The sequence below is a fragment of the Antechinus flavipes genome, chromosome 5 (assembly GCF_016432865.1).
Source record: "Antechinus flavipes isolate AdamAnt ecotype Samford, QLD, Australia chromosome 5, AdamAnt_v2, whole genome shotgun sequence".
NCBI classification, from domain to species: Eukaryota; Metazoa; Chordata; class Mammalia; order Dasyuromorphia; family Dasyuridae; genus Antechinus; species Antechinus flavipes.
In genome coordinates, this window is record NC_067402.1 from 104,583,270 (window position 1) to 104,600,431 (window position 17,162).

The 17,162-nt window shown below is 33.3% G+C and overlaps 1 protein-coding gene across 7 annotated transcripts in view; it reads right to left on the reverse strand.

Moving 5' to 3' along the window:
* TRIM24 (tripartite motif containing 24) overlaps positions 1–17,162 on the reverse strand; it is a 117,949-nt gene that overhangs the window by 52,039 nt on the left and 48,748 nt on the right. For all 7 annotated transcript variants that reach the window (XM_051961774.1, XM_051961777.1, XM_051961773.1 and 4 more), the window contains one exon: positions 9,984–10,102. In XM_051961774.1, coding sequence (XP_051817734.1) covers positions 9,984–10,102 — 119 coding nt within the window. The remainder of the gene's footprint in view (positions 1–9,983; positions 10,103–17,162) is intronic.

The following is a 17,162-nucleotide window of genomic DNA, read 5'->3' on the forward strand; positions in this document are numbered from 1 at the left end:
AAAATACTAAGCTGTGATTCACATTCAGTCTTTATATTTCTGTCTCTGGATATGAATGGTATCACCTCATTGCTGAAAAGTTGAAAAGAAGCCACTTCCATCACCATTGTGTTTGATCCCTTTTAAGCTCAGTTTACTTTATAAATTAGCCATTCTTTTTTTTTCCCTGATAAATTTGCTTTGAGTAAAGATTTGGCTCCATCCCACAGATGCTAATTTTTTTTGGGGGGGAAGGGGAAGAATGTTTCGAGTTTCCTGATGTGGAAGACTCTCTGTGCAGAATTAGCCTTTACCAATATAGACATGTCTTTATTTTAATCTTAGTTGGTACATAAACACAGGTTTTCCTGATTCCAGGGCCAGTTTGTTTACTGTCCACTTTGCAATCTATAGTCTTTACCTGAAATACAAACTTCTATTTTTATCATCTACTCTATCATCACTTAGGCATTATTAACTCATTTTCTACTTTTGGACAAAATAACAAACTTATCATACCTTAAATGAAGCATCTTTAATAAAAGGTTCATTTTAGTGTCCTGAACAACATAATTGGGGTGTTAGTGAATAGCATTTGTCTCAGGAGACAGAAACCTGCATCTCACATTGAAGGATTTGAAGCTGCCTAACAATGGGGTGATTCACAGTATGTCTCTGACTCTTGAGGCAACTACTATCTAAGTTCATGCTATATAATCACTTAATGAATTGTCAACATTATTTCTTACTTCTACCGCCTAATCACTGAACCTCAGTGAACACTTTGACAGCTTTAATCCACAAGAATTCACTTCATTAAATGAGGATTGATATCTTTTATGACTTCAATTAGGCATCTTCCTAACTATTTATTCTAAAGTGGCTTGTTTCTTCTTCGTTGAGACTCCTATAAATAAATAAAACCCAAACTATTTTCTCCAAAGATCTATTTAAATCACAGAATCACAGGTTTCGAACTGAAAGCAACTTTAGAGATCATTTAACCCAATCCTTCCTTTTTCAGGTTAAGAAACTAAGTCTGAGAGAGACTAAATGACATAAAAAAGACAGGTTAAGTGGCAAAACAAGCATTTGAAACTAGTTCTGTGACCCCAAAACCAATTTTCTCTCAATTGTATATTAAGAATTCAATCTTGCTACATACCACGATTCAATAATCAATGGATCTATTACTTCATTGGGAAAGGGCTCCACCGCAAAGCAAGAACCCTTTACAAGTAAGGGCAAAGAAAGATATAATTGTCATAAAATCAGAGATTAAGATTTCAATGGTCATCAAGTCCAAACCATTCACTGTACCATGGAGTTTTAAAAGGAAAACCTAGACTTGTCATGGTCTTCCCCAAAGTTACACCAATACCACAGATCATCTTAGCTCCAGGTCCAGGGCTACAGGGGTCTTCCTTTTCTAGCATGATGATCACCAAAATATTAGGAATGCTGAACACATACCAACCCTCTCATCCCTGGTTAAGAGATGGGATGACCAGTAACAGACTTCACCAAGTTGGTCTCTAAGTAACAGAAATCATTTATGTGGAGGGCTTGTCCTTAAAGTTTTGGGCTTTTGACAGAATCTGCCAAGCTTGCAGTTCACTGTCATTACTTTTTGTGAATCTGAGGTCACTTCCATGCCATAACAAATCAGGATCATGCAAAATGCAAAAAAATGCAGTGTGTCTTCATGACAGAACTCAAATCTTCTTTAAAAGGATTTATACAAAAATTTATCTGTAATGTTACTAACGCAGGTATTCCCTTAAGATTGCAGCCTGTAATCTACATATATGGGTTACTATGGATTACAAGTGGTTACTTGCCCACGTGTTCCTAAGAAACTTCCACAGGAGGCCCAAGACAAAGGAAGGAAGGACTTCCCTCATTGCCAGATACTGGGAAGTATACTATCCTCTGGTTTATCTGTCATTCTCTCATTCTCATCTTATGATTTGGTCAATCTTCTTGTTGTCTCATCATAAACCTTTTGAATAACACTCTTTATGGAGCTTCTCTGGAAGAGCTGTCGATTGCTGAGTTTGTGAGTGTCCTTTTAAATAATATTCAAACTTGAATTATTCAGTCACTGTGAAATGACTCAGTCATATACCAACACTGGAAGTAAAAGATAAGTATCTGTTTCTGTTTCGAGGAATAACTTGAAATCACTAAAAGAAACCACAACTTTCTAAGCCATTCTCTGCCCCTCTTCAATTCTGGTTTTATCCTCTTTCACCTCTTCAAGGGGATGCTATGTAAATTTTTGAACCAAAAGGGATCTTCAATATCACAAAACTTATCTACAGCACAAGGTTTTTCTATGTCTGTCTGTTCTAGTAAAGCTTCATATCCTTTTTTTTTTTTTTCTCCCCAGTGCCTTTCCATTCCTTAGCAAGGTTAACTTGGAGATGTGAAAAATCTAAATGATAGCTCTACTGTTTCTGTGGGTAAAAGAAGATATATATTTAAAAAAAAAAAAAAAAGCCCACACCAAAACTTAAAAATTCCTCCCAACCTTTTTTTTTTCCTACTAGAGTTGATAATTTTAAAAGTAATGAGTAATCATAAATTTTTAATGTATCTTAAAAGAAGAAAAGCAGAACTATGGAGAAAATCTCAGCTCAATCTCTCTCAAATGTTTACTGGCTAAAATAAGATTCCATTAGCCTCCAATGTTATACAAATTTATAATTTGCACCAAGTGACATCACAAAATATTGAGGAAGCCACACAACATTATGAGAGTACTTTTTGGAACTGACTGTATTTAATCAAACTCCTGTATACAATGAGACCACCAAATTTTTAGGGCAAAGATAATTTCAAAATAGAAGAAAATGGGGTAAATAATATACAATGAAAAACTGATCTTTCAAAAAACTTCCAAGAAAGGAAGGAAGGAAGGAAAGAAGAGGGGGGGCAGAGGAAAAGAGGGAAGAAGGAAAGGAGGAAGAGAAAGAGGACTAGGATTAAACTTCTATGTGAAATTGTTACAACTAATAAAAATCAATTTGCCTATGGAGATCCAAGACTAAATATCAAATTAGCAAACACCAGATTCCTTGCTGTTTACAAGTACATGGCAAATGTATTTGTACAAAGGATAGAGCTCTCTACGCCTGGAATCAGAAAAAAACCAAAGTTCAAATTTAGCCTTAGATATTTAGTATATGTGTGAGTCTAAGCAAGTCACTTAACTCCAATTGCCTCCCCAAAAGAAATAGTATATGGCAATCACCAGCATAGAGTATAAACTCTACTTTGCAAAAAGTTATAGTGAAGGTTTGTGGGAGATTATGATCACAACATTTGTCAAAACAGGAAGTAATAGAAGCAAAAAGCAAATAGCTGAAGGACCAAAAAAAAAAAACCAGATATATCTAAAAGACACAGTTAACCTCAGAATGAGACAGCCAACAGATGAAACAAGGAAAATACGTTAAGATTTTTTATAACTTCTTTTTTGGAAGGGAAACACAAATGATAGTAGTGCTGCTATATTAGTATAATAAAAATGAAAAGTCCTAGATATCCCTGTATGAGGAAGAAAAAATGACACTAAAAAAACCCAAGGAGAAAGCAGCTAGATTAAAACAGGTATACAATAAAAATCACTATTAAGAGTTGATAATTTTAAAGGTAATGAAGAATCATGAAATTCTTAATATATCTAAAAAAGAAAAAGGTTCAAGTATGAGAACAATCTCTGACCAAAACAAAACAAAAAAAAAGAAATCAGAAATTATATTAATATCTACCAACTCAAATATTTTTACCATATTCCTGTCACATTTTTAAAAAGACACCTTCACTAAAAATACATTTAATGAGAAAACAAAAAGGAGCAATAAAGAATTTTGGCAAACAGTATCCTAGAATAGACCACGGTTTGATTCCAAATGTTTGATTCCAAAAATGTCTTCTATGGAATGGTAAGATCATCTAAGATTCCTTTAATGACTTAACAGCAAAGATGATTTAATTATAAATAAGAAGTATAAAAAAGGGATATGTAATCTATTCACTAAAAGTGTTTGTCAATGTCATGTAGAATATCCAAACAAGAAGTCTACATTAAGATTCGGAAGTTGTTCTCACTTGTGGACATTATGTTATTTGTATCAATTCCTAGAACACCTCCTAAATTATACCCATGACCATACTAAAGAGGATGGCTTTTCTATGTAGGCTGGGGGAAAAAAAAATAAAGAATGTTTCTTGTTCTCAACACAGAATGGACGGTTTTGTAAATCCTGTCCCCCGGTTGTTTTCTGTATTGGCATCAAATGAACATTGTAGATTATGAGCCAGACCCAGTATTGAATATAATAAAATTTTAGTTCTAAGTGTCCTTTGGATTTTTAAAAAGGGTCTCCCATGTGCAAAAAGGGCCAATTTGTTTAACATTAATAATCTTTTTATTTAAACAATGCTATATAGTTGAATTAAAATTAGTATATTTTACAAAAAATTTAAGTTCTGAGTCAACCCAAGCAAGTAGACACTATCAGTAAATTTCCTCAAAACCAAGAAATTACATAGCAAGAGTGCTATAAAATATCAACAGAGAAATGTGTAGTCAGAAAAGATGAACTGGTTACTCAAGAAAAGTAAAGGCTGTTGAAGGGCTTGTTCAATATTACAGAAAAACTATTAGCATAAACTGACCATATTGAAAACAAAACCAACAAAAATTATGTGATTATTTCTATGCAGAAAATAGCTTTTGCCAAAATACAAAAAACGCAATAAAATCAAAAGTAGAAGAAAAGCAGAAAAATGTAAAAGCATTGCAGTAAATTTGTCTGATGAGATTGCAATTCTAAAAATACATAGGGTACTGAATCAAGTTTAAGAGAAAAATTATTCCCAGCTGGTATGTTTAGCATTTTCAGACAAAGAAATCCAAGTTATCAATAGTCAAATGCAAAAAAATACTCTAAAATACTAACAGATGCAAATTATAACTATGATGATTTTTAACCTTATAACCATCAGGCTATACATCTATCTCTATATTTACATATATATATATATATATACGTATATATATATATATACATATATATATATATACACATATATATATATATATATATATACACACACATATATATATCAGCTTTTTGTCATAATCAGATGGTTGGGAGAATAACTGAGCTAGTTATTAACATGATAAGAAAAATAATGAGCAGAATAGTTTTATAAAAAACAAGGAAGAATTGAATTGATGCAAAATAATGTAAGCAGAACAAGGAAAACAATTTCTATATAGTACAAGCAATACTGTAAAGTACTAAGTCTGAAAGACTTAATAACACAATAAATAAACCACAATTCCACAGAACTCATTTGAAAAATGCCATCCACTTTTACAAATGGACATTTTCTTATTTTTCTTGTTCATCCCTTGAAATAAGATTAAAATTAAAGTTTGAACACTGTACATAATATTAATAGGTTTTTTCCTTTCTCAATGTATAGATGACAATGGAAGAGAATTTGGAAGTGAAAATAACACTGAAATAAACATACATACATGCACAAATGAACAAGGCCTCACACAGATGGAACAGGGTGGGGGCTACAACAGTAACCATGATTACATAATTTTGTATTAAAAGAAAATGAAGATGGTTGGTTCCACACTGGTTGGCCAATCTTTGGCCAGGAGAAGAATAACAAAACGCAATCAAGAATGGTAGACATAGAGAGTACAAACCACATTATTGAAAGAATATATAAAATAGACAAGATGCATATACATTAGAATATAAATTAATGGCTTCTTCCTCACTCTACTTTTTTTTCTCCTTTTTTAATTATTTCATTCAATATAATTACATATACAAAAAAATCTGAGGAATTTTTAAACAGATTTCATTTAGCTACAAATTCTCTTCCTATTTACCATACCAACTTCCCTCTCTTTGAGAACACTAGCAATTTGATTTTGCTTTCACATGTGAGATCACGCAAAACATTTCCACATTGGCCATATTGTAAAAGAAAAGTGAATCTTTAAAACTGTTTTGGGTCACTAACTTCAGAGTATTAGGTTTTCTGCAGTTGATAATTATTATATTATTGCTATGACTGTGTTTAATGTTTCCTGATTTTTCTTTAGTTGTAGTATCAAGGAACATGTCTGGTATTAAGAATAGATAAAAATGTTCTCATTAGAAGCTATAGGGAGGCTTATTTCAAGCCAATATTTGATCATCAACTATGATAAGAGTAATACTAAACATTTATAAAAATAACCAAAAAATGCCACCTCCGCAAAAATAATTGCAGGTTATTCATCAACATGAGCTTCTGAGGATGAAGTAGGAATTTTAACAAAATCTCGATTATGAAAAGAACTAATGAAAAATGTAGGAATGAGGGGGAATATTACATAGAATCATTAAATTTTACTATAAAACAGCAACCATCAAAACTATTTGCTATTTGTTTAAAAAAAAGCAAAGAGTAGAACAATGAAAGTAAGAGACTCAAAAGGGATGGAACTCAAAAATTCAAATGTTTTATAAACTCTAATAATAAGAACTGAATATATGATTTAAAAAAATAAAAAGACTGCTGAAAAAATTAGATAGCAGTACGACAAAAAATTAAATGCCCACAGCATATTGTGCCATAAATTAAAAATTGATACATGAATATATAAAAAGTCTCTCACAGCAATGTGGAAATATTTTCTTTTCTATTTTCTTTCCTTTTTAACTTTTTTTTTCCAAGTTACTTAACATCCATCCCTAAATATCTTCCTCATTAAAAAAAAAAAAATCCTTAATACATACATAGGTGTGGAATAGGTCCCAGGGAACATTCTTAGGCTGGTAGTTGAACACACAGAACAGAAAAACAGGATGTTGCCTACTCAGGCAGGTACAGGGGGCTTAGGTCATGATAAACAGGATGTGGTCACCCATCCAGCCAAATGTGAGAAACCTGGATATGTGTTTCAAACACTTGGGGGCCTGGTGTGACTTTTGTTAACTTCAAAGTCTTGAGGAGTCCCAACCAATGCTTGGAGAGTACTCCCTGGGAGGAGTTAACCATTGTCTTATTCTCTAAAAACCCATCACAAGTGATATCTTCTAATCAACTAGTCCCTGATGCTGTTTGGTTTCACCTGCTTTTATGACAATAAAGCCCCCTCCTTTAAAAAATATTTATTTAGGGGCAGCTAGATGATGTAGTGGATAGAGCACCAGCCCTGAAATCAGGAGGACCTGAGTTAAATCTGGGCTCGGATATTTAAAACTTCCTATGTGACCTTGGGCAAGTCACTTAACCTCAATTGCCTCAGCCCCCTTTCCCCTCCCCCAAAATTGTTTATTTAACGTTCTCTATTTAATCATTGTTTCCAATATGAATAAATTTTCAGAATTCCAGACCTCTTCCCCGCTAGTGCCTCTGTAAATTCTTCCTCTGCACCTCATTCATATAGCATAATTACTATTTTTACCTTTTCCTAGAAAATTTTGCTTTTTAAAATCAGATCATACTCAGCTCTGTCCCAATCTTTCTTCTGAGATGCGCTTACTGATGTCAATCTTAAACATCTTAAACATTTCCAAGTTTAAAAAAAAAAAAGCCATCTTTTTTTGGGGGGGGGAGGGGGAGGAGGTAGACGTTTATTATTACTCTTTGGGGTAGAAGCTTTTTTTGTTTGATGTGGGGGATGGTGCCTTTAGCTTCACTTCAGCTCTGATCAGGACCCCCAAAACTGGAGCTCCCTTCTACACTACAGGTGCCCACAACATCCTGCCCAGCTGCCTCTACACTCACAGTGGCAGGGTTCCTTTTTGCGCAAAGCCACTGAGCTTGGTGCTGTTCCTAATCAATTGTTCTCTTGGTCTTTACAGACTCAACCCTCTCCAAAGCCCCAGTATAGGAATTGAAAGTTCTAGGGCTCTGGCTGAGGCTACCTCCAACCCCAGGGGGCCCTTCAGGGCTTTCTGTTTGCAGCTTCTTACAGAACTAACTTAGAGGTGGTTCACTTTTCACACCAGCTGATCCCTGTCCAGGGGTGTTGTCTGATTGTTTCAGGAAGAACTCTGTTCTTACTTATTTTTCAGCTATCTATGTCTATACTCTGAATTGTAATTTTATTATTTGTTGGGGAAATGTTGAGAGCTCAAAATTTTTCTCATCTATTCTGTCATCTTCACAGAAGCCTCCCCTCAAGCCCCTTCCTTTGAGAAGCCAATCTGATTCTGTGGTAACTCTTATTGATCAAATCTGCCATCCCAATACAGGTGGATAAAACAAATTCTGATATTATTCATATCTGAAAATGAATGTACTCCATTTTCAATCCATCACTTCTCTGTCAGGAGATGAGTGAGACTGGCTTCTTAATTTGTTTGAACTTGGAATTGATCAGAGTTCTAAAGTCTTTTAAAAATTTTTCTTTAATAATTTTCCTTTGATATTTTCCCCTTTCATTTTTTCCCCTTAATCTCAAGATTCTCAATCTTTTGTTACACCATCTGAAATATCCCCCATCCTTCCCCCGGGGAAAAATTTAACTAAACAAGATAGAAGACAAACACAATAAAGATAAATTCAATATTGTGAAACTAAAAAGGTGCTGTATAAAGAAAATGAACTAATCTACAATATGGGAAGTGGGGCAAATACCTTTTATTTTAAATCAAATTTCTTAGATAATAGCTTGGTATCCAAATTATATCAACTATCGATACAAGTGTGTATATATGTCCAATAATAGATACAAATGTGTATGTATATATGCATACAACTGACCACCATTACCCTAATAGGTAGTCAAAGCATTTTAACAAGCAGTTTCATGAAAAATTCAAATCAAAATAATCCTATTTCACATTATTCTCAGTAAGTTAAAATAGCAATAACCAATATTGTAGAATTGTGAGAAGCAGACACAATGTGTCTAACTTTTATCATATATTATAGTGTATTTTAGTATAATTGTAAATCAGCAGAAACATGCAAATGGAAAAATATAATCAAAAGTGAATGGTGTAGATTTACAAGCAAAGCAAGGCTTTGAAGAAGAGAAAAGACAATCTTATCCCAGAGAATCTTGTATGGTGCATACATATACTTTTCAGACTTTTTTTTTAATGTATTGATGGGTTTTGCTGATTTATTTATCATATAAAATGGTGGAAAGAAGAGACTCGCTAGAAGAAACTTTAGCAATGCCAATACAAAAGATAGGATAAAATCTATTTTTAACAAGGAATGTGATGAGATCTTCCAATTCAAATGAAGTGATACTCTCATACTCAGTGACTACACTACAAAGGTAAGGGGAAAGGTGACAATGGGGGGGGAATATATGGGAAATCAGAAGCCAAAGACATAGAAATTACATGTCTCTAAGTATCACAAACTTATTCTCTAGAAGAATCATAACTGGATATTGTATACACCAAATAATACCATAAAAAAGGAAACATTTTATCGACAGAAAGACTGGTTATTGATATAAAAGTATTTCCTTGAATCAGCTCCTTATATATAAGTCAAGACTGAATTCATCAAATGGAATTTACAATATGGTACAGAGTGGACTCAAGACTATTGTCAAACTTTAAAAACCAATGAGAAAATAATATATTGCAAAGAAATTTAAATTCACCAGTGAACTTGTCATGTGCTAAATTAAAGTTCTTCAGATCTACATCATAAAGTCATCCTCAAAGTCTTGATAGTCTACATTATAGTCACAAAAAGAATAACAATTTATACAGCTATGTTGAGTTTAAAATAAAGAATTTATCTATGTGACCAAAGGCTTCACACACTACTTCTATTTTGGTATCACCAAGTGATTTCTAGCACTCAACTACTTTTGAGTTAACTTCAAAGTCTTGAGGAGTCCCAACCAATGCTTGGAGAGTACTCCAAATCTGGCGTTTCTTTTTTCTCCTAAGTATTTTTACAGATGTTGCAAATGAGTTGACATTTAAAATAATACTCACCTGATTAGACTTTTCTACTGTACTGCTGGGAACCTCTGTAGTATCTTTTACAAAAAAATTATCTATAATGTGTCTCTCTGCACATTCCTGGCTGCATACCGGACAACGAATGACTCCAACTGAAAAAAAAAAAAAGAAAACACAAAAAAGCAAAACTTGGTTTAGGAACAAATGAGTTCAGTATTTGAAAATTCCAGAAACCAAACTACCAAATGCTAAAGTGATAAAATTACTTTCACACTATCACAAAAATCATTCCTGTTTTCACAAATTACTTTCATACTATCATATAGCTTCAAAATTTATGTCTATTTTCACTCCTAAGAAAACTATTTTAATGCATTAAATAATGTATAAAATAAGAATTGCTTTACATTTAAATGCTTAAATCTCTCTACCACACATTGTTAATTTAGTCCTTAAGAGCAAATAATTATTACAACCTTTTAGACAGAATATTTACCATATTCTTAAGATGATTTTTTCAATGATCCATATATTCAAATATGCCCAACTGCTCCATATGTATGAAGCAGTATGTATGTATGAAGGACAGTGTACAGTGAATATACAAATATTTGATTAAACAAAACTGTAAATACTTGATTGTGTCTGCATGAACAATAATGGAATACTTTTAAAATATTTCCCTTCCCAGATTTCATTGTGTATCAACAGATCCAGTTCATAGAGACTGAAATTTGATGAGTAATCTCTGATGGCCCAAGTTTACTATATAAAAAAAACAACAACAACAACAACAGAAGGATACTGTAGTTACAGAAAAAGAGAGCATGTGTTTTAATATTGGTTACAATATTTTCTACATGTGATTTTTAGACTTTCCTAGTTTCATGTGGATAAGTCTATCTAAGCTTTGCATAATGCATAACATAAGAGCAGCACTCAATAAATGTTTGTTAATTTGATTTAACGTGCCTCATAAGACTATTGAGAAGTGAATTGAGTAAAGCACTATATATGTGATCTATTATATAACAGGTATGAAAGTAATTTCTAGTAACTGACATATAGGATTTAAAACTTTTATTGATTTTGTCCCCAAGTAAACAGTTTCTTTAACAAATTAATCAAATATTTAACAGAAACTGTATTAGATGCTGGAGATACAAATTAACTCCTACATATAAGAAACTTACAATCTCCTCCCTCTCCCCCCCCCATATATATATATTTTAAAAAGGTAATAAAAAAAATCTGAAAAAATGGCAATACCAGGTTAAGGTGATTAGGAAAGACTGTCTATATGAAGTGCTATTTGAGCTACATTCTTTAGTGACTTGCCTATAATGATAGTTCTGTGCCTGAAACTCAGGTTTTCCTAACTCTAGGCCCAAGGCTATCACAGAGATACCTAGTTATACCTTGGCCTTTGAAACAAAGAAGTTTTCAACAACTTAAAAAAAAAAATGGGAGTAGAATTTTAATCCTACAAAATCATTAGCAGCTTCTGTAGAGAACTTTCCAGTGAGCAAATAGCTTAGAGCAAACAAGCATATTTGTTGTTGTTCATTCACTATTCATTCCTTTATGAGTTTTCATGACTCTCTTTGGGGTTTTCTTGGCATGTAAAGGAGGGGAAAAAAAAAAATCACAACAAAAGAAAACAAATCTGAACTCAGGAAAATGAGTCTCAGTACTATATTCCACTTAAGCTGCTCCAACAAGCATATATAGCACTACATAGGTGTATAGGTCTACAGGAGGCTTGATAATGCCCAAAGGGTAAACACTGCTTCTTGAAAATGGCAGAGAGGCAAAAACTAGACACAATCTTGATATGTAAAAGGGTAGTTAAGATTAGAAACACAAAAGATAATTGGCATAAATAAAAAGTATTAACAAGAAGCAATTAAAAAGGATGGTGACAGTGAACCAAACTTCAAACTAAAAATTAAAATGGGGGGTGAGGGTGGGGGTGGGGCCCCAGCAGCTAAAGCACCAGCCCTTAAGTCAGGAGAACCTGAGTTCAAATCCAGCCTCAAGACACATAACACTTGCAGATGATATGATGGTATACCTAGAGAACCCCAGAGATTCTACTAAAAAGCTATTGGAAATAATTCATAATTTTAGCAAAGTAGCTGGCTACAAAATAAATCCCCATAAATCCTCAGCATTTTTATACATCACCAACAAAACCCAACAGCAAGAGATACAAAGAGAAATTCCATTCAGAATAACTGTTGATACCATAAAATATTTGGGAATCTATCTACCAAAGGAAAGTCAGGAATTATATGAGCAAAATTATAAAAAAGTCTCCACAAAAATAAAGTCAGACTTAAATAATTGGAAAAATATTAAGTGCTCTTGGATCGGCCGAGCGAACATAATAAAGATGACAATACTCCCTAAACTAATCTATTTATTTAGTGCTATACCAATCAGACTTCCAAGAAAATATTTTATTGATCTAGAAAAAATAACAACAAAATTCATATGGAACAATAAAAAGTCGAGAATCTCAAGGGAACTAATGAAAAAAAAATCAAATGAAGATGGCCTAGCTGTACCTGATCTAAAATTATATTATAAAGCAGCAGTCACCAAAACCATTATTGGCTAAGAAATAGATTAGTGATCAGTGGAAAAGGCTAGGTTCACAAGACAGAATAGTCAATTATAGCAATCTAGTGTTTGACAAACCCAAAGCCCCTAACTTCTGGGAAAAGAATTCATTATTTGATAAAAACTGCTGGGATAATTGGAAATTAGTATGGCAGAAATTAGGCATGGACCCACACTTAACACCATATACCAAGATAAGATCAAAATGGGTCTATGACCTAGGCATAAAGAACGAGATTATAAATAAATTAGAGGAACATAGAATAGTTTATCTCTCAGACTTGTGGAGGAGAAAGAAATTTGTGACCAAAGATGAACTAGAGACCATTACTGATCACAAAATAGAAAATTTCGATTACATCAAATTAAAAAGCCTTTGTACAAATAAAACTAATGCAAACAAGATTAGAAGGGAAGCAACAAACTGGGAAAACATTTTCACAGTTAAAGGTTATGATAAAGGCCTCATTTCCAAAATATATAGAGAACTGACTCAAATTTATAAGAAATCAAGCCATTTTCCAATTGATAAATGGTCAAAGGATATGAACAGACAATTTTCAGAGGATGAAATTGAAACTATTACCACTCATATGAAAGAGTGTTCCAAATCATTATTGATCAGAGAAATGCAAATTAAGACAACTCTGAGATACCACTACACACCTGTCAGATTGGCTAAGATGACAGGAAAAAATAATGATGAATGTTGGAGGGGATGCAGGAAAACTGGGACACTAATGCATTGTTGGTGGAGTTGTGAACGAATCCAACCATTCTGGAGAGCAATCTGGAATTATGCCCAAAAAATTATCAAACTGTGCATACCCTTTGATCCAGCAGTGTTTCTATTGGGCTTATATCCCAAAGAAATACTAAAGAAGGGAAAGGGACCTGTATGTGCCAAAATGTTTGTAGCAGCCCTGTTTGTAGTGGCTAGAAACTGGAAATTGAATGGATGCCCATCAATTGGAGAATGGCTGGGTAAATTGTGGTATATGAATGTTATGGAATATTATTGTTCTGTAAGAAATGACCAGCAGGATGAATACAGAGAGGACTGGTGAGACTTACATGAACTGATGCTAAGTGAAATGAGCAGAACCAGGAGATCATTATACACTTCGACAACGATATTGTATGAGTACATATTTTGATGGAAGTGGATTTCTTTGACAAAGAGACCTGAGTTTCAATTGATAAATGACGGACAAAAGCAGCTACACCCAAAGAAAGAACACTGGGAAACGAATGTGAACTATCTGCATTTTTGTTTTTCTTCCCGGGTTATTTATACCTTCTGAATCCAATTCTCCCTATGCAACAAGAGAACTGTTCGGTTCTGCAAACATATATTGTATCTAGGATATACTGCAACATATCCAACATATAAAGGACTGCTTGCCATCTAGGGGAGGGGGTGGAGGGAGGGAGGGAAAAAAAATTCGGAACAGAAACGAGTGTCAATATAAAGTAATTATTAAATAAAAATTAAAAAACAAACAAACAAACAAAAAAGACACATAACACTTCCCTAGCTGTGTGAACCTGGGCAAGTCACTTAACCCCAATTGCCTCAAGGGGAAAAAGATTGCAGTGGGATGAAGTTTATAGATAATATAGGTACTTCTATAAATGGGAAAAATGGGGGACCATGGATGTGGTAATGCACATAATGTAATGTCCTAATGTTGGTTGGTTAGCTGACTTTTCTCCTCTTTTAAACTATAAAAGATAGCTCAAAGTAGAAGTGTATGGAGAAGTATTGTAGAGTATATAAGTATATATCAATAGAACAAAACAGAGAGGAGAATGAGAAAGATTAAATACAACCAGAGTAGATCTAAACAAAATTGTTTAGGAGAACTCTTTTTAAAACACACACACACACACACACACACACACACACACACACACACACACACACACACACACCCCATAAAACCATAGAAATTAAGTTTAGATTAACATTTGATGACATATTTTATAATAAATTCAAAATGGAAATATGACCTTGATATTGAAGATTCTATCACCTTTCACAGTTGTGTAGGGTATTTTTAATCAAATTAAAGGTTGGAGAGACAATGCATCTAGGATAAAGGAAGTAGCTACATAAAGGATGAGGTGTAAGGAGTGGGGCAAATCTTTTTATCTAATTTCTCAGCAAAAGGCTTAGTATATGAGATATGTGAATAACGAACATAAGAAAACTAAAAATCATTCTTCAGTTCAATCTTAAAGCGATCAAAAGATACGGAGAGTTTCCAAAATTAGAGGAAACTATTAATAGCCATGTTACAAATCACTAATAAAAAATAAAAATTAAAACAATCCAATTTTTAGCCTCATACTCACAAATTAACAAAAGTAGCAAATAGTTGATTCTGGTGGAGTTGTGGGAAGCCAGACACCAGTATTTTTTAATATACTTGTGAATCAGAACAAATCCAACTACTAATTCTTACTGCCAATGTTGGAGAGCAATTTGAAATCAGTGGCAAATAAAATAATTAAATGTTCATACTTAGGTCAGAGAATATACTACTCATATATATATGCAAACAAAATATTTATAGCAATACTTTTTGTGGTAGCAAAGAACTAAAAACAAGGCATTTGCTACTCACAGGCTAGAAGTGGCGAAAATGTGGCTCATTTAATTTAATGAAAAGTAAGATCATGGAAAAGATAAACTAGTGGTGTAAAAAATAAAAGCCGGGATTAAAAATACATTAAAAAGACAAACATGACAGAAAAGGAAAACAAAAACTATTCCAATGGATGTGGAAAAATTGGGGCACTAATGCACAATTAGTGGAGTTTTGAACTAGTCCAACCATTCTGAAAAACAATTTGGAACTTTGCCAAAAGGTTATAAAGCTGTAAATCCCCTTTAACCCAGAAATATTAACAACTAGTTGTGTACCTCCAAATAAATCAAAGGAAAAGGGGAAAGAACTTATTTGTAAAGAAATACTTATAATACGTCTTTTTGGGGTGGCAAAGAATTGGAAATAGAGGGGATATCCATTAAGTGAGGAATGAACAAGTGGTAGTATAGGATTGTGATGAAAATGTGCTTTATGATGAGCTGGAAGGTTCTCAGAAAAACCTGGGAAGACTTACATGAACTGATATCAAGTAAAATGAGTAGAACCAGAACACTACACAATGTAAGCAATATTATAAGAAAAAAAATTAGCTACTCTGATCAAGACAATTCCAAAAGATACAGAGAGAGACAATGAGAACTGATGAACTCTTAGTGAAGACCAAACAATACTTTGTCTTTTTTCTTTTGCAATATCACTAAAATGGAAATATTCTTCATGACCTCACATGTATAATCAAAATCAAATTAGTTGCCTTCTCAAGGAGGGAGGAAAAAATTTAGAACTATTTTTTAAAGTTTGGGAAATACCTAATGAAATAAAAATGAGTTTTAAAAGAGAGAGTGATTCCAAAAGCTTTTATTTCTGGTCAAAAGCCAGGATAGAATTACTAAGTATGACATTCCCAGTTTTTTTTTTTTTTTTTTTTTAAGGAAAGAATGACCAAAGAAAGAGGTGCATTATCACCCACCATGTTCTGATTCCAAAGCAGATACCTAGTGTAAGCCATAAGTATATGCCCAAACAAAAGAACTAGTGCAATGAAAAAAGTGATCTCTAGAGTTGGGAGAGGCGAGTTTACATGCTCCCACAGATGGCGGCTATCCATGTGATCTCAAGCAAGCTACTTAAAACTTCATGAGACCTCAGTTTTTTTAAGAGACTGGATTCTGGGGTTGCTTCTGTTCTAGATTAATAAAACTATGAACATTTATAGTTCAGACTTGCATGTCAAATCCACAGGAATGATTTGGGGGAATAAATAATAACTATTCAAAATGGTTTACAAGAGTTCAGCAGAAAAGGGGGAATTTTGTGAAGAAACAAATAACAAAATAAAAAAAAAATGCACAAAATACTGATCAGAATTGGGACATCGATTCTGGATGACCTAAGAAAGGAGAGAGTTGAAATTAGGTCAAAAAGAAATAAGGTTACCAAGTTAGTATGGCTTTCTTTGAAACTGAACTAGGAAGGAACAAGGCCAGAAAAGGCTTTTTTCTCTAGCAGCTTCATAAGCAAGGACAGCCAAAACAAAGATAAAGCTATCGGTTCTCTGTCAAGTTTTGATGCATGTAACCTCTACAAGTGAGAACACCCAGCAGCTGCTGTGTGCACAAACTAATATTCAGAGTTGCTTTTCAATATTAAGTTCTATGAAGATTGGGAGGATTTCAAAGTTAGATTAAATTAAACATGGTTCAAATTAATTAGGAACAGATAGTACTTATACCTGGTTGTTGTGTTTCTGCTGTTAAAAGGTGTTTTATTAAAATAATGAATTTATCAACATATTGGCATCAGAGTGTCATATTTCATGGGAAAATACTATGTAAGTATAGAAATATATTAAAGTAGTAAGATTTCAATTATACTAAGAAGAAATTAAATCTATTAAATGAGTTTTAATTACCCAAACTGGGAATACCAAACTTACCTGGTAATAGTTAAAGAAACCAGGGGGACTAATTCC